Below are 27,791 nucleotides of genomic sequence, written 5' to 3' on the forward strand. Positions count from 1 at the left end.
ATAATAAACGCACGAAATAATTTTACCTACGGACGGGGCTTATAGCTAGTATACTATTATAGTTTAAGGGTCGACGCAAACCCTCGACGGACGACGCTGGTAGCCGCGTAGCGCTAAGAAGCACCGGTCCGCTGTCTATAATTTCAGGATTATCACGAGTAAGGGATGATATGGTGATGGGTGGTGAAGAGGGCGTGCCTTACGGGAGATTCCACAAAGGCGTTAATGTCCACTGTTAAATATATTTTACCATACCTAATTCCACGGTACGTTTGCTTTGTACCATTAAGTGCGTGCCCGAGCACGGAACGTCTAGAATCGAATTTTTAAAATTTCCACTCGACCCGTCAACCCACCGCCGTTTTGAAGTTGTTTAACTACCCACTTTTAATTGTAATAATGTAATATACACACTAGTAACGATCGCTGGCAACCGGATTACCAGTATAACCTGACCGCGGACGTCTGCGGTGAATAAAACACCATCTAGAGACCAGCTGGTCCTTTTTTTTTTTTTACACTTCGTCTGCACAATATTGTCAGAAAGGTTTCGGAAAATTGAAACTCTTCTAGAGATCGTCACAAAGGTTATTATTACGACTCTTTCGGTGTATTTTGCACTCACAACGCTATAGCATTAGTCCAGTGTCTCGACGATTTTATACCACCGTGGTAATCTGTACATAGACGTATACTCAAGACGTCTGATTCACTCGCTCATCAACGCCCAGAGCAAACCACTGAACCCACGGACTTTGATATTTTGGTGATACATAATATATCTAATGGCGTAGAGGCGGGCCGAAAAAAGATTTAAAAAAATTCTCATTTTAAAAATGGGCTCACACAAGAATTTGATTTTGCCAAACAAAACTCTCATAATATTTTTTTTTGTATATAGGTATACTTATCCCAAATGAAGCAATAGTGAAATAAGAAATGATTAAAAAAATTATCATTTTAAAGATGGGTTCACAAAGGAACTTTTTCCTCAAACAGAAATCTTATAATTATATTGTCTTGTATGGTACAGTGTGAAACCTCTCCTAACAAATACTTATAAATAGTGGACTGAACACCTCCGAATAACGGACAAAAGGTCCGCAACCTATAATGTCTGGTATTCATTAGATGTTCCACTGCATATATCATTTCATTGAGTATGATATAATATTTTACAATATGTATATAATATACTCAATGATAATATTTTATATAAATGGTTTCCATCATTGGTCACAGAGAATAAAAAAAGTTGTTAATTATTATAATACCCAATGGATATCGTTTTCAAAATCATGTTATATTTCATATTTTACAACTGTCAGATTGATGTTCTCCGGGTCGTCGGTGTCTTAAAAGTCCGATATTAGTTACTTACTCATTTCATCCGAGCACACTAACAGTAGTCTGTCCTTATTAGTAGGTACACGTAATCATTTATAAAGTTTGGGTTAGTATCGTCTGTACTTCTATGGTTTAGCGGCTATCATATTAACCCGAGGCTTAGCCTCGTAATATAGCCAACCGCGGGTTCGGAAATCGTACGATATTATTCTCATAAAACCTGTGAAATTACAGCGGGCGGGCGGCCGTGAAACGAGATAAACGCTCTGTATAACGAGCAATATCATACGCACGACGTGCCATCATTACTGTATATCCATAGCCTTGCACGTGCCGTTTGCCGAGGCGAACATTAATCTACCTCTGCACGCGACGTTTCGGTCTTCCGGCCGGCCGGCGTTAAATAAATAAATGAAAACCGTTTGAACGTTCCGAGTAGACTTTTTGTCGCCGCGGGCGTGTGCGAGCCTTCGTTGTGTACGTCACCGTCACCCGCGGTTTTTGTCCAAAAAACCCTTAATATTTGTCAGCGCGACGCGCAACACAACCGTCAACGACGTAACCGCGACGGCACTTGGAAAAAAAAAAATAATAATATGTGTATAAAAAAAATTAAATCCCGTAAAATTATTGTGGGAACAATAAAACAAAAAAAAAAAAAAACGGAAGTAAGTAATAGTAATTATCGTGCGTCGAAAAAGTGTTAAATAATATGATAATAAGTGTTACGAAAAAAGAAACCGACTCCGAACATCGTTTCAACCCTGCAGCAGCGGTGGTGTGCTATCTCACCCTGCTGCACCCCGTTATAATATATTATTCACTTCAGCACTGCGTACCGAATGTCGTCTGATATTGTGTTATCGCTGTCGCCGCTGCTCGAGACGGATTTTCCTCAGTACGTTTACCATTTTATTATTATTATAATATTACATATTATTACATTTATATCGCATCGCGCCACTCAGACGTGATGGACCGATTTATCCTGGTTTTCCGAGCCGTTGCGTCGCTCCGCAGTATGGATATTGCGGTTCAGAATTTGAAATATATCACTAGATATTTTTCAATTAAAATATCACAGATATTGAAACTTTATTCTAATATTTGGAAGAAATTGTAAACAAATAATTTACATTGTTTTCATACACAATGTTTAATAACTCCACATGGAAAACATTGATAAGTTATAACGAATGATTTATTAACGCTGATGGCCGTGACTAAAAAAAAACCGTGGTATCAAGCTACTTCTGAAAATTTAGAACCTGAACGGTAATAATTTTCGATTATTTTTAACAAGTGATACCTGGATAACGCATAGGTAATAAAGACAATGAAGTTTATAAAAATAAATTGTTAATACCTTAAGTTTGGTCAAACATTGAAGTTTCAGGTGGTCATCATAATTTGAACCAAGTGCATTGTGACGCGAGGTTGAAAAATCATAGAAAATTATGAAATTAGAAAAATATTGAGATTCCATGTGGCGTGGCACATTTACCTTTAAACTGTATAGGTGAAACCTATCATTATTAATGGTGCATATACTATAATGGCGCTGAGACTCATGAAATTGTAAAACCCAAAATATAATAAAAATAATAATTTATTATTGTATCATGACATTTGGACTGACCGGCATTACCAAATATTGGTTTTGTTTTTTATTCCACTGACACTTGATTCCATCATGCGATGCGAGTAGACCGATGTATCGGGTAGGTACACAAAATAAATATCATATTTATCAAAAATTGCTAATATTATCATGAATTATAGCGGTAATCCGAAGCGCGAATCAAAGACGGTTAGTAATAATTACCTGGCAACACTAAACGCCATATTTTCGTGATGAACTCGCACAAAAAAACTTGATGGAACATCATTACGATCGTTGCTTTGAACCAACAAAAAAACGAGATTCAACGACGGCGCTAAGGAATAATAAATGAAAATGTGTGTCAACAGTTCGGGTTCGGTAATCTCTGTGTGTGTAAAACACCTGTTCTTGTACGAAATATATAACTGTTTAAGAATTATTTCACATAAGTCATCATCGAACATCTTAGAGGTCCTCTAACGTATAGTTGTAGCAATGGTTATACTATGTCGTTGTCGGTGTAGTGGTTGAACCATTAGCCAGACCTCTGCAGAGCACTGTGGCGGTATTGATACACACGTCTACTACAGTCGTCGTTATATCTCATAGGTAGATATTAGTTAAAATTGTCTATCTGTTATTTGTGAAATATCATTATTATTTTATATTATAGGTAGCTGATTCGTTTAAAGCCATTCGAAAAATAAGCAAATAATGGTCGCGTACCGTTTTCTTTCTTGTCACACGTGACATTTTAAACTATATAAATATTTACCTTTTTTTTTCGCGTCAATTCGTGACGGTGCTCGGGGAAATATACCCAGGTAGGTACTCAATAATATTCAATTTGATAGATTAATAAATCTGTTCGTAATAATATGTCGCGGTGCCAGTTCATTATTATACCCTGCCAGCGGTGTATACCTACATAAAGTGTAAGTTATGCATACATAATAACACATTATTACAATATGGTAATTAACAACCATTTTATTTATAATTATTTTTAGTAGAACATAGTTTTAAATTTCGTTCCACCCCGAGCATACTACACTGTGCTCCGTTGTACTGCTGTTGCCGTGTCGTTCGAGACTACACGACCCTTATAATAAATGCTCGTGCACTGTCGACGGTGACAATTTTTATAACGCCCTAAATTCAAAATAACGATCTCGTCTGCACATTAGTTTTCCCAGACCGTGGCAATACAGCAAAGATAGCCGTTTATGGTTTTGCTACGCGCGATATTATTATACAGTCAACACGATATCGTTGTGTTTTTCTCTTTTACATGCTACGAGAGCAAATTTATCGATTTTATTATGAGACATTTCCCAAAGCACACTAAAATAGATTCGTCGTACCAGACTAAAGTCGATTTTTTTTTTTTTTATGCATATATTTCGTTGAATTACAAATAAAATCAAAGTGCTATAAATTCAATATAATGACGTCTCACTCGTAATAAATGTACAACAGTTATTATTTTAAATCGTATTCAAATTCCATAATTAAGACCGTTTTAGAATTTATTGAGAAAATGACATCAATATTGACTATACTATATGATATTATTATGATTTGCTGTATCACTTCTGTCAACGAATATGGTATAAATATAAATATGTATACTAGTATGCATTTGTTGATGCATTTTAATATTATACTGGAATATTATATTACAACGATTTGAAATTTGTATTATAACTATTATTATTATTATTATTATTATTATTATTATTATTACAATCATTTATGATTGTATTAAAACTGTTGTATTATGAAAACAAAAAAATGACTTTACAAAAGAACTCTTTTTTACGTCAAATGCATAAAGTACGGCACTAATTTCCTACTTTACATTCTCTTTAATCTATAATGTCTAATATAAACGAAAACATTATTATACTTTGTTATCGTTGTACAAACAATTTCATGTATGTACATCGTATTTGGAGTATATGAAAATGCTGAAACAAAAATTATTTTAACCTCTTTTAATTTAAATATAAATAATACCTGAACAAAAAAAAGTTAAAAATTAAAGACTTAAAAGAATTTAAATGTTGTACATAGAATCACGATATAAACAGAACTCATTTGGATTGCAAAAAATTAAAAATGAATACATAGTTTTTCAATCAACGAAAGAAGAAAAACAACATATATGTTTGACAAAATGAATATTTGCATTATTATACTCACTTACCCTCATTATAATGATTTTGAGTAAAAACTAATAACACAGTTTACTTCTGACATTGAATTTTTTTAGTTGTTTATATCAAAATGTGTAAGTATAGTATATAATGCAACCATGACGCAACTACACAAGTATTCATAATTGTCTGATAAAATATTAATCTCGTTAATAATAAATATTTTGGTGTATTTTGGAAAATTTTAATATTAAACATTCAGTAAAAATAATTAGGTTTATTATTTTTATATGTCACACTATTGCATACATGATAACCTGCACGATATTGTATTAATGTATGTTTAAAAATACCTACATTGTTTAGCTTTTAAAAACATGGTATAAAGTTAATTCTATAATTAAAATAATTAAATTTAGTGCTACAACATCTAATTTGCATTAATATTGTTAAAGTAAGCAACCTCTATCACATTCTGTGAGTGCAATTTATTAGTATAGTGGATAAAATAAATATGTAAAATTAATTTAGATTTGAATAAAAATAAAAATTATAAAATATTATAATTATCGGAAAAGAGTTGGAGTAAAAATTTATATGTAATTCAAAACAGTTATATTTGTTGCCAAAATATCAATATAACCTGTGTACCAGGTAATTTTTTTTCCTTCATCTATACCAGATGACCACCTTACTGTAACTAATACCTTATACCGTTGAGTATGTTTACTACAATTATTTTTGTATTTAAACGTGTTTTAACGCTTTAAAAGTTAAGATTGTTAGTATCAATGTGCACACAATAATTATTAGCTAATTAACACAAATAATTCATAATAATACATAGAAAAAAAACCAAATTAACCAACTAATTGTTTATGATTATTCTTAGTTACTACAATGTTATAGATCATTAAAAATGTTACATACAGATGGAATCAATTATTTTTAAAGATAGATCTTCATTGAGCATCTTCAATATTTCATGGAAAGTTCAAAGTTAAAGGTGTAAAAATGAATCTTAGGGATTCTTCAAAATTATATTTAAAAGCTTGGTAGGGGTCCCTATTTCATATTGATGAAATGGCTTTGATTATAAGAAATGAGTGGGTTATCAAAGCAGATACAATTATTGTTTGATCATGATAATATCTTGATTTTTTACGTTTGCTGAGCAAAGGAGATGCATATTATTTTCTTAAACAAATCTTAACAAATCTTTAACAGTTTTAAGTTTATTGATAAGTTGAATAAAATCACAAGAACCTATTTTTAAAAAGAAAGAATTTTGTTACTGATATATATAAATATGTCATCTTATCATTCGTTTGTATAGAACATTTTGGGATAGTTTGGTACCTGTTAGCTGTTGCATTAGCTGTTCAATTTCCTTTTGTCCTGATTGAAATGTATCTAGATGAATTTAATGTGCCTGTGTGTGTTTATTAATTATTTTGAAATATTTCATTGTCAGAATAATATTTTTTGGGTGCTGATAGAAATATTAATACATCGGATTACTGTAGTTATAGTTGCCTAGTCTAATTTCATAAAGTATGGCGTGATAATGAATATGATAAAAATATAATATTACAGTTCCAAACTTATAAGAAAGAGTTTGTATTCGATAGTAGTCTTGTCTATGACACAACCCACCAAGTCTTCTCCTAATTTATACTTGGGAGTGTCAGTTAATATTTCGATATTATAACAAAATGTAATTGTAATAAAGCCATGGAAGTATGCATTTTAAGTGTTTATTAATATATTGAATATTTTTTATACCTAACATACATTTTGAATCCGTGATTTAAACAATTGAGAACACATATAATATAAATCAGAAGAGAGATTCGGCCCCATTGCTTCCTCTCCCTAAGGGCTTTGTCTTGGAACAAGGCCTGATGACAACTTGATCTGCATTCGTGTACAAACACAGAGGTCACAGGTCCATCCCTCCAACCCCACACTTCGACCAATAACACGTGATTCAACTCCATGGTTTTATTTTAATATACTCTGTATCAGACATGTGTAATTTAGTGTCAGTTATTCAAAACGATTTCCTTTATTACGGAGTGTGTTTTCTTAAGATTTGGATAAAGATTCTGAGCTTATGTGTGTATTGTTTAAATTTCACATTGGTTTTATAATTGCAATATGGGTTTATGAATATGAATTTGTATATTTTCCATCTTGATTGTCTAATATGATTTTGCTTTGAACTACCCTGTTTTTACAAAAGGTTGATGTATGTTCGGTACTTAATAATTGCAGGTTAATGTATCGTTTGTCAGAAATATAAAATATTCAGCGTTGTCAAAATTAGTAAGTATTAAGTTTTGTAATTTTAGAACATATTAATATAATATAATTGTCTTATATGGGATACTTATCTTCTGTCAAAAATTATGATTTAAGAAATGTCATTAGTATTAGAATATTAATTAGCGGATCGTTGATACATGTGTGAACTATTATAATAAATCGGTTATAAATTTACAACATTCTCCATTCCGATTGGTTCAGCAGTTTACTGATAATATGTTGGGTATACTATGTTGTGGTTGTATTCAGTGATTGTTAGGTATTGGATTATGTCGTTGACTATATATTTTTTTAGAAAAATAAAATGAAAACGATATTTGGATATTCTGGATGCAACGTAATTGTCTGATGGGTTTGTGATTGTGCTTAAAACTTTAAATTATTAAATTAGTGAAATATTGTCCACAGTATTGAAAATAATAGCTTGATGTTCATCGAAAAAGATAAATGAGGAGTAGTTTTGATGAATGTTTTTGAATTTTGTTATCGTTCTGTTGCTGGATGTTGGTTTTAGTTTGAATACCTAGTAAAACTATTTTTAAGTTGAATTGGGGTTTGGTTTTTATAGTAGGCTCCTACGTTTGATATTTTTACCACGTAGAAAATTATAAGCGAACGAATTTTTACCAATACGCCAAAGTTTATACATTTTAAAGAAGAATTTAAAATTCAAAACAACTCACTGTTTGTCTGTGACCGAGTTGTTGAAGAGGGTGAGTCTAGGTACAGGGTAAACGCCAGAGACCATGCAAGTTACACGTATAGTATCGTTATTGACTCTCTTCTGATATACGTCAAACTTCTTCTCCGGAGCTGAAAAAAAAAACCAAAACAAAATTACTTAGTAACTCTGGTAAATACAATATAGTGGAGCGTTGGGTTAGGTTGGTATGGAAGCCATATTCAAAAATAAATAAACAAAAATATCCTAATCACATGAACGAGGTCTGAATAATAATTACAAACTTTAAAAAAAAAACGTAAGGTTAATACTCGGAACGAGCTTAATCCGAACACGAGAAACGTAATCGGCACACAGAGGTAGCTCAACGGTTAAGCTCTCTGCCCTCGAGACTGTGTGTGTGTGTGTTTGTGTATAGGGTAACTCACCAAGCCCACTCACTCCCTTTTACCGTTTAATAATGCATTTATTAAAATTAAACTTGAATTGTTATTGTTATTTAAGAAGGTTTTGTGGAATACAATCTTATTTTTTCTGAATGAGAAAAACTTCTTTTTATTGCACATTGTTAGATGAGTATATTTAAAGTATTGATGTAATCATATAAATTAGAATTAGAACTAGTTATTGAACCACATGTACCTACCTACTGGCTACTACGATGGATGATGATCCAAGATGTTCCTACGAGATTTAAAAGTATGATAGTTTGCAGATCATAGTAGATAACTTATTTTAAACTAATATCATTTTAATTTTGATGAAATTATATTTTCTAATCTGAATATCATATTTATTTCATATTTGATGTAAGCCATTGTAAAGAGGAAGGATACAGATAAATAACTCAGTAACTAGGTACTATGTTTCACTCCAATACACTTCTTAATGGCATAATAAATGTAAGAAAATTAAAATCTTGTGTTCATGTTTAGTTAAAATTGTCAAAGCATAAAATGTGCATACTTGAAAATAAATAGTTATGAACCACCCTGTATATAACGTTATACGACCGCTTATTTGTCGTATAGTCTTCTTTTTTTTTACAAGGTTCATGATATTCCGCCTATTAGATTTTTCATTAAAATAATAACGTCACTGGGAACGACCGTGTTTACGTCCTTGGTTATTAACTGCTTTTTTCTCTTTTTTTTCGGAAAATTAGCTCGGGGAGGTCCTATGCCCCAGCGGTGACCGGTATCGAGGAGGGAACGGGGTCTGTGTTAAGGGTTGGCTGGTGTCTCACTATAAACATAAAGGGCTAACGACTTCGCAGTCGTGTAGTTTCGCATTGCGCACGTGTACGCGAGTCTAAGCGTACACATATTGTACAATATATTTTTGTATTATATAAACGAATGCATGTGCGTCTGTCCATATACCGTTATCACTCCGCATCGTTCCGTATTTGTATCTCTTTCACTCACTCGTCTTCTTCGTTTTCCTTCTCTCCCACAATCCCGTTAGAAGACGATACTCGTCGGCGTGGCAAACGCGTTTTTTTGGCAACCGTCCAAATACGCACCGCATGTATACCACCCGTTGCAGCTGTGTATACCGCCACCGTGCTTGCAATACGATATGCAAATATAATGGAAACCCAGTGGTCCGCAGAAGCGCGGAGTAGCAGTGTGGGCACTGCAGTACTTTACACTTTTGGCAGCTACGTAATTTTTATCCCTCTTCCAACTCCCCCCCCCCCCCAAACCACCCACTCACCCATCGCAGGGTTATTACTCGAAAAAACTGACTACGGTAACGTTTTGCAATACGACGGTCGTGCCACTCGTTTTACATCGATATTATTACCTCCGGGGGTGGATCCATTATGGGAGTGGGCAATCGAGTCAAGATATGCCTAAGATTCTCTATCTTTAATACTTTTTCTAAGATACCAATACCTATCTGGTAATTTTTGTGATGATTTATAAAAAAAAAGAGTGCAACACTCAAGACGTGTCTATAACGTATTGTTAGAATACTTAAATATATATATACAAATATATATATTTATATATATATATATATATTTAAGTAGTACATGGAAATAAAATCAATAGAAAAAAAACCCGAAATGGTAATATAATACAAAATACGCAATGTAATTTCAGTATAAATACAGAACATAATATTCAATCTATTTGCAGTGATATCAATATCATTCGTTGGTGTTATGTACAGACCTAAAATTCACGTTAATAAACGTGAAAAAAAGTGGACAAGTAGGTAAATGCTTTGCTGTACAATATATAACCATTTTTTTTTTAAGGTCACTGCAATGTGTTGAATTCGAGCTCAATGATAAATTATTGTATACGGAAAAAGATTTTGAGTCGAGAGCAAATCGACACAATATAATGTTTTAGAATTACAACAAACTTACTAACAGTGTATTATAGCTTGCGTTAAATATAATCCATAACTTTTATAAATATACTGTCTTGTTTAGGTACTGCACCCAAAACCTTAAGTAAGTACCGATGTTTTAAATTTTTCAAAATAAATAAAATGTGTTTTTACGTCTAGTTGCAGGAGTTTTATTAGTTGGTTGTATTTTATTTTTTGTTTGGAATTTTTTCCGTCATTCGTCTTAAGTTTATCTTATTTTTATCAGTCCAACAGGGAGGACTAGATATGCCGCTAATTATATATAGTGAACGAAAATGGTGCCCAACAACAGTGACACAGCTGAAAAAAAGTAGATTTTTCAGTTCAGCCACTTAAAGAATTAATTATTGAGTTATGACGTTAATTATATTCGCACTATATTGATATTTTCATCGCGATCATAGTAACAAACTTGCGATTATGAGATGAGAGAAGAACTGCTCAACGGATAAACTGTGGTTATTTTTAGAATTATTGAGAAAGCCGTTTTTTCATTCGGGTATACTTCGCTTTAAATTTTCATAATACTATGGAAAATTCTGCATGATTTTTGAATTGTGTCACTATTCTTGTGCACACAGACGAATCACGGGTCTCGCGGCGTCTAGTATCGAATCGTTCGAAAATCATATCAGATTCAAATCGAAGTCAAGGCAATGCGCACGACGGATCAAGACCACCGCAAACGATTGCACGCGATGCATGGTATATTATGTTAATTTGTATTCGCTTGCATATTATGCATAAAAAAATATTGCAACGCGCACGCACACTGCACATCGCATCCCGTACATATTAAACAGTGATTTTCGACCAGATTTTCATTTACATACTACTTCGCACGCACGCGTGGTTACGAAATATACTAATTGTACACTATATACATGCACACAAACGTACGCGTGTGCATAAGCATACCCACACACGGACGTACACGTCATAATGTACGTACGTATATTTGCACTTGTTTATATATTTTTGTGTGCGCACAGACGTTTATGTATACACGGAGTGTGCCGCCGAGTTTTTCATTTTCCCACAGGAAAGCGGTGAAAACGCGTTGGCCCACGCTGTTTATAATAATAATAACAACAACAATATATATATATATATATATGATATGTATAAATAATAATATAATATTGCGCAATGGTGGTCGGTCTCCGCCGCGTCGCAGCGTTGAAAAATAAATAAATAGAGTCGGCGAATGATATTTATTCATATAAAAGATATGATTATTTATAAATGGAGTACAACATATTATATATAATACGTTTAAAGTTTGTTATTTGTATTTGTCCGTGTTTACTCGCCGAGTACGGTACACATTGAATTGAACAGCACCGAAACGTTAGGCGCCGTTTATATCTATCCATATACATTATAAATATATATATATATGTATATAATATTAGGTTTATGTTTATACCGACCGACGGTCGATCACGCAAAAATATTATACCGAGAAACGGAAAATTTGTATATTATAATATGTTTTGGAGTTGTTCAGTGTAGTGCAGACTGTAGATTATGTTGCATTTATCGTCGTTATTATTGTTAAATAATAACATGTTATTATGTACGAGGAGGAGCCCCGCCATGGCATTATTATATTGAATTCGGAGCACTTTTCCCAACGTTTTGTATTGTTTATTTTTTTCAATAATATAATGTTAAACATGAAAATAAGCTTATTACTTATGTTTTATCGGTAGAACGTATACGAGAAAACGATAATCGAACAACACTGGCGGTAGTCGGCGAGGCAAATTAAAATTTATAACGTCGGTTCGGCCCACAAGTTTTTCTCTGTATTTTTTCTCGCCCGAATATATAGGATTACCGATCAATACATTACACTTTTCCAAATTGATATTACTTTTAGCCGAACCACGGAGTTCTTAAGTTTAAAACGTTCATAAATTATTTCGTTTGTTCGGAATGGGAATATGGGATGAAATTGATAATATCGTTAGGTATTATACGGACGCTCGGTATATAGCGACGAGCGGCGGCGGCAAATGCGGGAAGTTTTAAGAACAACGCGAGAGAGTTCAGGGGAGAGTCATCATAAACTACTTTGGAGGACGTAAAATAATGTAAACTATTTTTTTCCCAAGGTTTTCAAATTTAAGTACGTTTTTGCCGGCTACTGGGAACTTTTCCTGGACGCATAATTTACCCTCCGAGCTTCTGGTCCGTGGCCGCCCTCTCTCCGGGTCGCGAGTTAGCACGCGTGGTATAGGCCGCGGAGTATGCGGGGAGGGGGGCACGAAAAACAAATGGTGCTGTCCACGAAATGTCACCGTGAAAAAAAAAAAGTGAAAAATAAAGGACTTCGAACGAGTGCATTGCATGACAAATAGGCCGGAGAGTAACTTTGTCGATTTCGTTCGCACTAAATTTAAACGCAACAAAACGACCGTAAAGCGTCACGACACGTAATTTTTTTCCAACAGCCCAAATTGCGTAGGGGGATCCCGCAGCCCCTCCGCATCCCCCGCCCGTTGTCATTATTTATTTATTACGTCAGACCAACCTTCATTACAGGAGCACTATTATAATATATTACATACATATGTGCACGTATATATATATTGCAATACAAATGGGTGTAAGGCGGTTGGGTCGGGCTACGAAAAACCGTCACCGGCGAAGGGTGAGAAAAATACGACGGTCGCCAGAAACCAATATAACCTATACCAGTATACCACTACTTATAACTTCACTTTAATTATAATGTAATATACACCGTCTGTATATTATATCGTCGGCCGCGTCGGGTGCGCTTTATGGTTCAAAACAGATGGAGGATTTACCTCGGTTAGTCGGTTGGATGGGGCGGGGGGGGGGAGAGTGTCTTGGGGTACCTCAACTTCGGATAATACACAGTCGACACTCTTTTTTAATAAACACGAAACTATTTCCTTTTGTAATTCAGAATATTTTTTTGGGGAATCCCAATCAGAAAAATTTTGAAAATCCACCACTAGTCCATCAATATATCGAGTTCACAGTAAATCCGCCTATTCCTTGTCGATTTACTCAAAAGGTATTGATCAATAATCGGCTATATAGATTTCGAGTGTTCTTAATTTATAATTAAATTGTAAAGACGTATGTGTCATGACGGGGTAGTTCGAATTTATACTCCACCTCATCATAATCAATATTTTCGATCATATTATTGATGTGTATATTATTTTTTATCTTCTAAATAATTTTTAAAGATGCTTTCTCGAACGAGTGTACGTCTTTTATATCGATCTCCTGACCGCTCATAATATTTACATAAAATGTAATAATGGATAGCACCCATATATTATATACACAGACCTTTGTTAATATATCATAATATTATCGTTTCTGTTTTTGTCGACGTATATGCACCGTTTATGTACTACATAGTGTAGGTACTACGCATTTATGTTTGCCCTCAAAACTCACGATGCACTTGAAAACTAATTATGCGATCGCATTTAATAGCTCCCAATCGTGTACTGGATAAGACAGTTGTAGTAACGACCCCTGTGGAAACCGTGTGAGCACAATATAATAGCAATATTTGAAACCAGTTTTTGTGTTCATCCTTCAGTTACAACCATGCACCTCACTCTGCACTTCATCCACCGAAACAAATGACAAAGTTAACACCCCACGTAAGCACGTATGATTATGGGTGCGTCGTAACTTTGTACAATCCGTGCAGTTATGACGTTTGTAATTATAATTTATTATAACGAATGAACTTTTCCTTGGGGTGTTAATTTTGTATTATATGCGATGTTCCAAGGCTTCTTGCGTTCGGATATCCACCCCCCCCCTCCCGATTCCGGACATGCGACGCCAAATAAATATTTTAAGCCCGGCGGTGTTCACCAAATAAAACACGAGAAGTGGCTTTGCGAAACCACCGTGGAAAAGTAATAATCAAATAATATTTCGATGACGAGTTTGTCGGGCCAGTCATAGGCGTTGTGTTCTGAGTGTGTTCTAGATTTATTAAGAATGCCTGAACTGGATGTTTTTCGTCTTAAAACACGCATCGAAATTATAGGCAACACAATATAATAATATATTATTAGTATCCATTGACAGGTAAAATTCAGGTCAAATGAAATTACGCACACGTTGAACAATCGATCATTGGTGCATTTGATTTGAGTCACTTATTTTGGAATATAGGTACCTACCGAACGGTCTTAGCATTTACGTCTACGAAAAAAACGTCACATAACAGCGGATGTGTTCGTTTCGGATTTTCAAACAATCACGGCGTATGCTTAGACGCAAAATACACATTGATACATAAACATATATGTGTTTTGATCATAATACGTATGAGGTAGCGGTAACCGAATAACTGAACAATCTACTTACGGGACGGGACTACCGCTCCTTGCTGAACGGTAAATTCGTGTTAGGTCTTCGCTGCGGGATCTGAGAATTGACATTTTATTTACAATTCAAGCCGAACGTTCGCAATAACGCTCTTTTTAGTATACACGACACGAGCGATGTGTATATAGGGATAATATGCGGGATCACGCGGGTCGTATCGAAACCAATCCGACGACAATGGAAACTGCGCGTGTGTGTGTATATATATATATATATATGATTAAAGCACATGGTTTATAGATACGGTAAGTAAGTCGTACGTATATCGCATTCACGGGTATCCGGTGCAGTGTGTGGCAACCGCGGTAGTGGTTGTTTGCGCCGTTGGTGGTGGCGGTCCGAAAAGAAGAAACGGTCTTCATTCCGCTGATTTATTTCGATCCCTAGAGATTTCGAAGTCTCCTCGTGTGGCCATCAGACATTTATTACTTGGAATCCCGAACACTTTATTACAATAATAATACGTCGTATTATAGGTGACTTCGGTTTTGCTCGAAAACAATGTCGGCACCTGCACTGCTCAACTCTGTTTATTAAGTGTGTAACCTCTCCGAAGGATACCTCCAAATAGCAGACGTTTTTTTTTTGTGAACAGACTTAATATACAGACGTTCTACAAACTGCATGTTATCCACTCAATAGCAGACACCTCAACACAATACAGGGGACGAGATCTCGGCGAGATTCACTCACTGCGAAAATTGGTTCGATACGATGTCATGCATAATATTATTTATACGTCACTGTTAACCGATCAAACGGACACTCGATGCGAACAACTATAGCACCTCGGCAGGCGATACTGGAAAATGACGACAGAAAGTATTAAATTAGAGTGCGATAAATCCAAACAGTACGACACGACGTCGTCGTTATATTTTGTTTGTTATCTTATACATAAAAACACTTATTCTCGTCGATAATCAGTATTTCGATTCGAGCTGTCCAAATCGGACTACACGATGTACATTTTTTTTGTTACAAGATTTAAGTTGAAATTAACAACAATTAAAATAGTTTATAAATCATTTTTTATAAGTCATGTTGTCCTTGGAAAGTGCTCGCGGTGCACGGTTCGAGGAAAGCTGCATTATGTTATTAAGGTAAAGAATACATATTAATGTTAGTTGTATTTACTTAGGTATAATATTATGGAATTTGACCCGGGAAAAATTCTTAGAAATGATTTCAAAAGTAACTTTTCACAAAATCGAGTATAAAGACAAATGATCGTCTGATGTACCGGCATTTCCATGTAGGTAAATATTTTATAGTACAACGGAAAAAGTGAACAGCTAAACGGGTCTGACGCGATGATCACGATGACGGCGATGATGATGATAGAAATAGTAATAACAATAATAGTAATAATAATAATACGATGGTAAATGGTTATAACTTATAATATATTTTAATCGCATGCCGGCAAAGGAATAATAAAAACGGTAAGAAATTAAAACGCGCATTTTCTCCTCGTTTTGTGAACATTTTTAATCGAATCGTATTGTGTGCGCCGCGCGTATAGAATACGCGTCTCGGATATTTCAAATAGAATTAATTTGACGATTTATCGTCACCACTGCCGTGGCTTTGATGTAAGAAAATGACGTGCTCAGACTTTGGAATCGGAAGGACGACGTTATTGAAAAAAAAAAATTGCCATTAGGACGCGGCACAAATGGGGTCGCGGGAGAACCGAAACTCGCAATAATTGGTTACACCACACGGGTGGTACAAAAATTTAACCCCCCCACCCCCTTTCACCACCAAATGTTTTAGGCAATAGCAAACGACGTCATTACTTATATCGCAGCTAGGACGTACAACATGGCATTCTGTTTCCGACTGGAAGACTTCAACGATCCGAACATCGATCGGCGGCGTATGTGCGTTACAAAATGTAACGTTTTCAAATCACCTCAAAGTGCCTTAATATATTATACACACCTATACGCATTATACAGCGGTGACCGCTCAGTGTTGAATAACAATAATAACGATTTCTATGTCCGACGAGAGTTTTAGACGTGCCTCGTTTTTTATCATGGTCACGCCGCCGCCGCCGTAGAGACGGATGACGGGCGTTAACTGCAGCAGTCGTAGTTGTATAATACACGTATTACAGCACAAACGATGGAAATCGACGGTCAGCCCATTTCTTTTCGTCGCGTTTTCGATTGTTTTTGTTTTTATCCCGGTCGTCGATAATACATATATTTTTCAAAGGCACTTTTTTCGTTTTTTAAAGCGCACAATAATGACTGCAGCAGTGCCGTCTCTCGCCACTTTTACGGTAATTGAGCAAAATGATATTCTTTTGTGAGAACCTGGTAATAACCTGGAATAAGACTGCACCAGACTAGAATTCGATATGTTAAAGTTACAATTTATCGTTTTCGAATTTCACCGACTCGCTTTGAGCTATATAATGATACCAGCAAAATATGACGATTTTTGACGTCATTACACGACGGTGACCATGTCACAGCTTACGGACCAAATAATAATATTAATAATAATAATAATACATTTTAATGTTCGACGAGGGTTTTTGACGTGTCCTGCTTTTTGTTCGTCCTGTAGGATGTCACGTCGTGGGGACGAAATGACGGGCGTAAACTGAAGCAGTCGTAGCTGTATATAGGTAAATAATAATATAGTACAAATAATATGGTAATCGTCCGGTCTCAGGCGGTCAAGCTATTTCGTTTTGTTGCGTTTTTGTTTGTTTTATTCGACCCGTCGTCGAAAATATTATATATTTCAAAGGCGCTTTTCACCACAACGTACCTATAAATTATAATAACCACAGTGCCATTTTTCGCTCTCCAAATCCATTTCACGGGGTACATGTGGGTGGTAAGACACGCTATTAGGTATAAGTAGATACAGTGCTAAAACCCATATAATAACACATAATACTATATTATAATAATATTATTCGTAGATGTATTAATCCAAAAACGTGCTCGGGAGCTGAAAACCTTCGACCACGGGCGTGATGTTGATCAGTGATATTTCCCCTAGGTAATTCCGGAGGCGTGAGACTACTTGAAGTCTGCAGATAGGGTCGGAGGAGAAGTGGATGCGGTTAGGTAATATGCGGTTATGATATATTATACCATGAATTATAATAGTCTACGACTGAAGTAGCGAAAAAAATTATAATAGTAAGTAAAACAACCGTATATCGTAGGTACATAATAAATACAGTATGATTCTCAGAGTATGATTCTACCTCAAATTTTGCATTTAATAATGAATTTATTCGATTTATGATGTACGGGACTTTTAAATGTATACCTACCTGAAGATTATTTTTTTAAATTCTTGGGATTTTCATTATTTATACGTAAGAAGTGTACTGTGAGTGGTATTTAAATTTCTGTTTTTCAAAAAAAAAACACCACTTTTCTACTATTATTTATTTAGTTAATAATTTTTCTGAAAACGCTGATGTATCAAAATAAAAAATTGAACGATTAGTTTTTGAGTACTTCAACTTTGTGTAGGTATTATTAACGAGTGTGCGGTGACTTGAATATTTTAGTGATTAATATTAATGTATCAACACATGTAATTTATGAATACGATTCAAATATAATAAACACTAGATCCGTTATTTTATTAATTTTATGTTTTTGTAATTTCCCTAAGTATAAACATTTTTACAAGTGAAAAACTAGTGGCTACTCATTCCAATTTTGAATTAAATACATACAACATTTTAACGAAAAAATATACACAACTGTTTTGAATATTAAATATCAGTGGTAACTCGTTTAGAAAAAAAGGAGTTTGTGTCTCCAACAGTCACTCTTAAAGTGTTGTAAAAAATCACAACAGTTAGATAATATTGTCTTTATGACAATTCATTGTAAACATTTCAAACTTTCAAAAATCTGAGTTTGAATTAATTAGTTATGAAATGGAAAAACGAGAGGTGCGAGCATCGTGGTTGGTGAACCACTCTATTTATATCATAATATTATATTGCGAACACAATGTACATATTACAAAACTACCCTGATCAAGCAAATAATACATCTATGGACAGCCGGCCACTTTAAATGCTATTATTTTTCGATTGTCGTACCTATAATAGGTGTAGGTAAACCCGATCGGTATAGAAAGATAACGCGACCGATCTCCATTTCGACACGTCGTTTCGACGGGCTGTTTCATTTTTTTCCCCGAGTAGCCACACGAAACCTTGTCGTGATGTCCCACATGTCATGACGTTTTGTTATTTACGGTACGAATAACTAAAAGAGTAACAAATAAACACTGCTGCCCACTGTAAATAAACTGAAATGCGATATTTGACACGAAATTGCAGTATACTACCAGACGATATTCATGTGGTAGGTATAATAATAGCAATAAGCATAGTTATTATTAATATTATTATTATAGGGTGCGCAGACTTTAATTTCGGGGCGTTCCTCCGAGGGTTTGGAGCTCGCAGCGCCACTAATATATTATAATATTATAGTTGGAAATAATTTAGCGGACGTCTTTAGGGGAGCTCCCTTAGTTCCCTCCCAGGACACCTGATTATTACCTCCTGTTTTTATCATCAAACAGGTGTATTTGTGTTTGGTATATTCCTTGCGCGGGAAGGCGGTGCAATAAAGAGCTTAGCAATAAAAAAAATTAATGACGGCCTTAGTATTTGAATTCCAAAAAACGTTTGAAAAAGTTGCAAGTAAGATTCTCAAAAAGCTGCTTTTGACGAGTTATTTGAAACACCAATTAAATGAATGCGTCTGTCGTTCGTAATATCAAAGACAATTTAGATGAACATGAAAAATCTAGACTAACAAACACAGACGTTTTATAAAATAAATACAATTTACAAAATGCACGGGTAGGGTTAGCGTTACGAACTGTGGAAATATAGTGACTATATTTTTTTTTGTCCAGGACAAATTTTAGAATGTTGCATTTTGGTTACCGTCGGTTATATTATAGAAACAAATTTTGAATAAAAAAATATAGTTATATTCAAAAGGTCAGTACAAATATTATTTTTGGGGTCTTATACTATGAAAAATTGTCTTAAATAGTGACAATTCAATTTTAAGACTGAAAAGAAGTGTCACCAAAGGGCAATGGGCTCTGTAAACCCGTTAAATGTAATAAATATTTCATTCAGCTCATTTGCCTATAATTTATTGTACTCGGGTGTGCAGATTGTGTTTTAAAATAAATAAAAACAAAAACTACGGTTATTCTTGTATGTTATCCTTCTAAAATATCATGTTATACATATTTAAAAAAAAACTGATATTTGGTTATAACTTATGATCTGCGAATGCATAAAATTGCAAAGCACATCGACGTTTTCGTAACGTACGGGTATAGCAAGCACGCCATGGTAAATATATTTACGTGGTATCGGCAAATGCGATTAGCCACGTTTCAGTGGGTGTGGGTGAAAGCCAACAATTGGTTGACAGCAGACCAACAAAAGTTAATAATACACAAACCGTATTGTTTACGCGTACGGGAAAATATGAGTTGGAAAATTGAATGTAATTTAATGTAGTGGTTAGGTTATGATGCTCGAACTACGGTTTCGTGACTACATCGAAAAATAATAAATAATTTGGACAATCATAAATTGCGAGACATCTCGGACTTGAAAACTTTTTTGGCTTGACGCATATTATTCATGTATATATCTTCTGCATAATAAAATACATATTATCTGTCAGTCGTGCCACCGATGTGGGGAGAGTACTCGGGGTCCATACTCCACTCTTTGAGCCGTATTGAAGTATAGATATTCATAGCGAGTGATGGTTGATTTTGTTCCATTAATAACATATTCATACATATTATGCGATAAAATTATAATAATATTCCATTTCATTGTAGTGTCGTAGATTATGTCGATACACTTAACAATTATTATAGTCTATTATTAGAATTTGTTTAAAAGTATTTACATTTTAGTGTCGATGATGAGAACCTAGCCGAGACGACAACTCGTCATGTTTCTACCTGTGTGTCGTTAATAAATAAATCATAATACGAATGTCAATTGAAAAGTGCCTTCTGTAGTCAAAAATAAGCACAACATGCATATAATGTATACCATTGAATTCCGACAAAAGCCGATTCATCGATGGAATCGGTCCGAAGACGTTTTGCGGAGTATTTGTTCGTTTGTTTTTTCTCGTGCGCGTGTGTGTGCGTGTGTGTGTATTGGACTATTATTCACACTGCAACTTGTCTGAGTGTACCGGCCAGTGTATGTGAGAACACAATAATAATATTATTTGGTTTTATGCTAATTGCGTGCATGCGAGAAAGTTGCGAGTGATGTAGCGTACACGACAGAAAAACAGAAAATATAGGTATTCCAGAAGAATACCTCCCCTGGGAAATTAATGGATGCAATACCGAATTTTTTTTTTTATTACAATTTTACGTACAGGTATGTAAGTTTGGTTGTTGTTGTACCGTTCGCGAATAATGACGTAACGCGTTGGCACTCCTGAATTGGACTGCCAACAATACGCATACGCACTTACACGATATTATATAAATTTGTCAAACACGATATGTCAGACGCAGATCGTTGTACACTCGACGTTATTAGATCTTACACTGGTGCAGAGTTTCCACATTCATTCTCTCGCAGCTCGACGCTAATTCAATTTGACGAGGTGAGTTGAACGCCATACACAAAGAAAGGTTACCGCGTACCTGTGGTAGCCGTCGTATTCCATTGGTACAAATAATAATTATCGTTATTGCTATCGGAATAATCGACTCAGAATTTATACGAAATATCCTATTGTTAATTGTTACGATCGTTGACGCCGCCGAAACCAAATTTCCGAGCGTATAATCTGTCGTTTTGCGTTTTCCCGCGCAACTACGACTATGCATTCAGTAGAAAATGTTAATTGAAGCTGTGTATTGCGAGTATCGATTTCGAGCCAAAATTAACATTTTTGTCATTAAACTGTACTCATAACAAAATCGTTAGCTGGCACCGAAGCAGTTGTTTCTTGGCCGTGCCTTTGGAAGTGGATTATTTGTCTCGCATTAGGAGAACGCGGGTCAATTTTGCAATTCCTAAATATCTTTTTAATCTCTTAAGCAAATAACTCCTATAAAAATTCAACAAGAAAATTGTTTCATTTTCGTGTTATATTAACTTATCACGTCAACCAATCGACGAGTGCATTATGTCCAACAAGCTTTTAAATAATCATAGTAAATACATTTGTATTTCTGCTTAGTTTTGAAATCTCAAATTTTTTGTTGATGATTATATCAATATTATAACAATCTAATTTTATTCCTTCTATTTGAAATCGCTACTAAGCTTGATACATTATTCAGATATATTAATTATATTTCAGTGTTAAAAATTAATAGAAAAAGTTACAAACATTAGTTTAATTTTACAAGATTTAAAATGTATTTAATGATAAATATATATATATATATTCAGAACATTTTTATATGCATAATAAATATTTTTTTGTTAGAATTATTTGTCGTTGGATCATCCATGAGTGCAAGTTAATTAATAATGAAAATAATATGGATTTTTTTCCTTACGAAAATATATCAATTTGAAGTATTTTAAAATAACACATCAGTAGTGGTTTAAATAATATTATATTAAGTGGTACAAGACGTAATAACAAAAAAAAAAAATAATAATAATAATATTAGAAAAGGATTATTTATGAAGAAGGTACTTTTTAAAGTAGTCTATACTATGAGCTTAATATTGTACACGCCATGTCTATTTATGCAATGGCTACGTATACTTGTCTTGCGATCATTCAATGCATTTAAATAAATGATTCATAAATAAATTCATTTTTTTATTTCCTTCGAGACCCACTTTAAAGGTAATAGAAGTATATTGAATAAAAAAATACTTTGATCAAATATAAGACTGTCAAAATTCATATTAACCTTTTACGCACTATCATTTACCACCATAATCGTATAATCTTAATGTAATTTAAATATAATCTAAAACTACACAATAAGATAACCGATAACGTGGTTAGTGAAATATTTAAACATTTAAATTTATTATGATAAGCACTCTTAATCACTAAATTAAACAACAATACCTATAATACCTATTACTATCTGATGATGGTATTATAATAACATAATAAATGAACGACCTCAAAATACGGTAAAAAATGCATTATTTCTGTTGCTTTTTTTCTATTTCTCATAAACAATATTAGGTACTATTAATTATAATTAAATATACATGTCCTCGCTTCGAAACCTGTCTTAAAATGAATTTATTAATTTACCAATACTACGAGTATCACTATGCCCATTATGTATTTTTTTATAAACATTGTAAATGAATTGATAATATCATAATATGATTAAAACATATGATTTTTTAGCCATCTGTTTTTTTTTATCCAAAAATATTATTTTACATAAACCATTGAAAAAATCGCGATTAAAATTGCTTAATTTAAGTAGATTTTTAAATATATTAGTTGATTACGTTCAAAATCGAATAATGTATAACCTACATACTGGACTGCTAATATCATATTTTTAATTGTGTATAATAATACAATACAATTAGTTTCAAAACTTTAGATTGTGTTTAAAATAAATAGGAGACTTATTTAAGTTATGTATTTACGGTTTTATAACTTCTGAAGTCGAATGAACAATAAGCAAACTACCCTTTACAAGATAAGAGTGAATCGTGCAAGAGCGCAAAAAGAGTACGAGAAACGAATAAAAGAAACGTAACGAATTGCAATAATAAAAACACTTGGTAAAAAATATTATTATTCTGAATTTTTAGGTGAATAAAAGTTTCACGTAGGGTCGCCAAGATGAAAAGTTGATGTAAAATAAATCTGGTGGCCTGAAACGTAATCTAAATATTTTGTTTAATGGCAACAGCATTACTGATATTTTTTAATGAAGTTTATATTTCAGTAATTGTGTTATTATAATTTCTATAAATTATCAACACTCAACAAGTTTTTGTCTCGTCGATTTTTCGTGTATTTTCTGGCTTCAAATAACGTCAAAACGGCCACTAAGTACTACAAAATATTAAATCAGTCAAGAATCAAATTATTAGATTCTGGCACCTCAGAATTACTCTTTGTTCGGTTTTTTTTTTTATGAAAAAAGTTCAATCTACTTTTCTAAAATAAGTTTAACATAAATGTTAATTACAATTTTAAGTTTGATTTTGTCTATAAGCAATACAATTATACTATTTCTTTATTTGGATCATATTTTGTATAATTTAATGTAGTAAGTCAAAACTTTTTTTAAATATTATTTTCAGATAATTTGAATTCATTATTATACGACATTTTAGAAAAAAATATTTTCTATAGTTTTCATTTTGCGAGTTGTTTACATAATTTAATGAATATGCTATACATTTTCAATTTCGTATTCCTAAGCAGAATTTAGGTACTTTCCGAAACATTTCAATATTAATATAAATATGTAATTTCAACGAAGTAGTAAATAATTTATAACTTAAGTTAAGACTTACAATAGTGGCCTCTTGGTAGTTCGTTCCGGAACTATACAGTAGCTCTCAAAATAAGAGGGCACTGCTTAAATCCGTAGTCAATAGCACAATAATAACTTATTTGTTTTTTTGAATATTTTATTTCTGACTCCAAAATTAAACTAATGTGTATATTGCATGCCTACTTAGATAACGATAATATTATTATTTGTATATTTATATTATGTCTTAATTTCTGAAATATTTATTTTGTAATAATAATATTGCTGATAGACGGAACTCGTGACAAACAGTCACTTCATTATGTTGGTACGTTCTGAATGAAATATGTTCTTTTCAAAGAATTTAAATTAAACCATTTGTTCTACAATAAATTGTTGTGTTATTAGAAACAGAATTATAACATCACAGATTTTGTAAAATATAACCATAAATATACGTTATTATTTTTTTTATTTTATCAGTTTCAGTTACTTACTTACTTAATATATTATTGTATTATGCTTAGCTAGCTAGAATTTTAATTTTATTTCCTTTTCTGTCAATTGTTTTAAAAAAATTAACTTTGAGGTTTTTTTTATCATTTTTATATTAATAGTTGATGTCTACTGGCTATAGTACCTATATCGGATTACATAATATTTATTTGCAGATGTATTATTATTTTTTTTAAATATGTTTTGCATCGTTTTCCATACAATGAACTATGTTAATATAGTTTAAACATAATATAATTACTATGTAAGTGCTTTAGTTTTTTATTTTCATTTTTTTTTATTACTATAATAACAATAATAGGGGAGGTGTGAAAACAGTAACTAACAGATTACAAACTCGTTTCCGGTATGCAATATAATTTTTTAACTGTTTTTTTATATATATATTTATTTTACATTATTTATGGATTTTAATTTGTTTTATCAGCTGTATTTAACTTCTGTTGATATATTTTTTATATAATAAAATGTGATTACATGTGTACGGTGGTTCATTGTACATACTATTATGACCATTGAATCAAAAACATAAAAATATCGACTTTTAAAACAGTTTTCAACAAAAAAATTATGTGTAAGCCACAATTCAAATCAATAACATTCAAGCGTGAACATTACTGTATTACGCGCATAGTTATCATTAGTATAATCTTTAGCATTTATAAGCGATAAGGCAATATTGAATATTATTATGACTTACAAGAATGAAATGTTGTAATTCCATATATTTTTCAAACTTCAAATAAACCACAACAAATATGCAATGATAAATAAATAAGGTATTTTAGTATGACTGGCCTCATTCGATTTCGGTTTAATTATGTTGGCTACGTTAAAAGGGTATAAATAGTTTACATGAATTCACGAGAAACTTTTACTATATTATAATTTATAATCGTAGAATGTTAGCGGAAATGTATATATGCTCGCGGTGTGTTTCAAAGCAGCAAAATAATGAAACTTTAAACATTTAACGCTGAAACTTTTCCTAACCATCATGCGTGTTATTGCTGTTCGGACCAGGCTCGTCCGGTGCAACAACAGATTAAATTCAATAGAATTTATGAAATGCGGTGCGATATACGGTCGTTAGCCCGGGAGAAGAGCGGAATAGAAATGCGTACCTATGTCTGTCTCGTAGTTGGCAATAATATTATGACGTCTCACTCATCGGGCGCGTTACAGCCGTCCGGCGTGCCCGCGGCAACGGTTAATATGAATTTCTTGCGCAAAAATACCATAATATCCTAACGGCCCAGAACGTCGTGTAGGTCGTAAGGAGGTGGGGTGGGGCGCGTGGGTGGGGTTTTAGGGGAAACGAGCGCCCCTTTTGTTCGTCGGCCCACGTCCCGGGTGGAACAACATGTTTATTAAAGGCGACCAAAGCCCTTCTCTCGGAATATCGTGTAATTAAAGACGTTGTCGGGCCTCGGCCGGCGTACATATACCGCTGCAATCTAAACGTCGCCCAACAATCCCCCGCAGCAAGAAACAATACTGGCAACATTGCCCCACGACCCTTCCGGCTCGTTTTCCTTTGGCGGTCAGTCGACCCCTTCGGTCGGCCGACTCCAAACAGAGAAAAAAAATAATCACAAAACTCCGAGACTGGCCGCCGCCCGAGTAGGTAATGAAGATTTTCATAACGTATACCGCACGCTGTGCACGCACAATATAATGATAATAATAATAATAATAATAATAATACTAATATAGTGCCTGTACACTGCAGTACACAGAGCTTACTGTCAGTTCGTCGAATTGGTGGCGAGGGGGGAGGATCGTGTCGGCGGAGTGTTTCACCCGATTTTTCCGAATAGTATATAATACGTCACCCGTTGCAGGCCGGAACGAAACGTAAAGAAGATTTGTTTGCAGAGGTAAAATTTGGAAAACTCATTTTGTTACCATATATAGGGTAGTTCACATTCGACCGCGTCTAAGTTTTCTATTCGTTTTCCGACTCGAGCACCTTTGGCGCACATATGAGGACTTAGCACCTTCAGATTATTTTGAGTTAAAAATATTTTTTGAAGTATAACTGTGCGTTTTTAAGAATGAGTTTATTCCAGTTTGTATTGGTAATGCACCCAATGACACGGACACACATGGCCTGTTTAAATATATTTACTATGATATTTAAATTAATCAAAACAAATAAAAAACAAAAATGATGAAAGTATAGTGAAAATGTTAATGGCCCTGGTTATAGTATGTAGGTCGAACAAATATTATTTATTGAAAATCAGATGCACTACTCCGATTTTTTTTAACGTTCCTACCTAGTAGTTTATAATTTTATTTGAAATGAAATTAGTTTATGCCTGCTGTGTAGGGGGCGCCTGTGAGTCACTTTGGAGTAAACGACTTTAGCACTCCCGAATTTGAGACTTAATGACGTGCTCCTATGTGCATAGTTTTTTTCTGGCCACAGCCCACGTGATATCGGAAACGTCATCGTGCAAGGTCGGTTCGTCGTCTAAGGGAGGTCGAAAAATACAATAATGATTAAAACCTCCGGACCCGCGGCCACAGCAATAAAGTACCGCGGACTTGCACCACCGCATCGCCACCGTCCGGGAAACGACTTTGCGAAGTCGAGTTTGATTTGGCGTAATGAGTTTGTTGGAAATCGGCGCTGGTCGTCGCGTCTCGTCGTTTCGTGGCAGCAGCTGTCCAAAGCGATTTAATTGACGGTCCTTCGAAAACGGAGCGGTGGCACCATAATACTGCGAGACGCTTTTAGAAACACTTTTGACCGTGCCCACTTTAGGTAAGTGGACATTTTCGCTAAACGGCCTTTGGCGAGTTGAAGCGCCCCGGCTGAATATTGCTTTACACTCGAGTAATCGAAACACTGTCATAT

At 33.9% G+C, this 27,791-nt stretch overlaps 1 protein-coding gene across 1 annotated transcript in view; it reads right to left on the bottom strand.

Moving 5' to 3' along the window:
- The window catches only part of LOC111032653, a 133,300-nt gene that overhangs the window by 15,322 nt on the left and 90,187 nt on the right, over positions 1 to 27,791 (bottom strand). Inside the window, exon 3 of the mRNA XM_022313055.1 lies at positions 8,121 to 8,250. Within this exon, the coding sequence (XP_022168747.1) occupies positions 8,121 to 8,250 (130 nt within the window). The remainder of the gene's footprint in view (positions 1 to 8,120; positions 8,251 to 27,791) is intronic.

The sequence above is a fragment of the Myzus persicae genome, unplaced genomic scaffold (assembly GCF_001856785.1).
Source record: "Myzus persicae strain clone G006 unplaced genomic scaffold, MPER_G0061.0, whole genome shotgun sequence".
In the NCBI taxonomy this organism is placed as follows: domain Eukaryota; kingdom Metazoa; phylum Arthropoda; class Insecta; order Hemiptera; family Aphididae; genus Myzus; species Myzus persicae.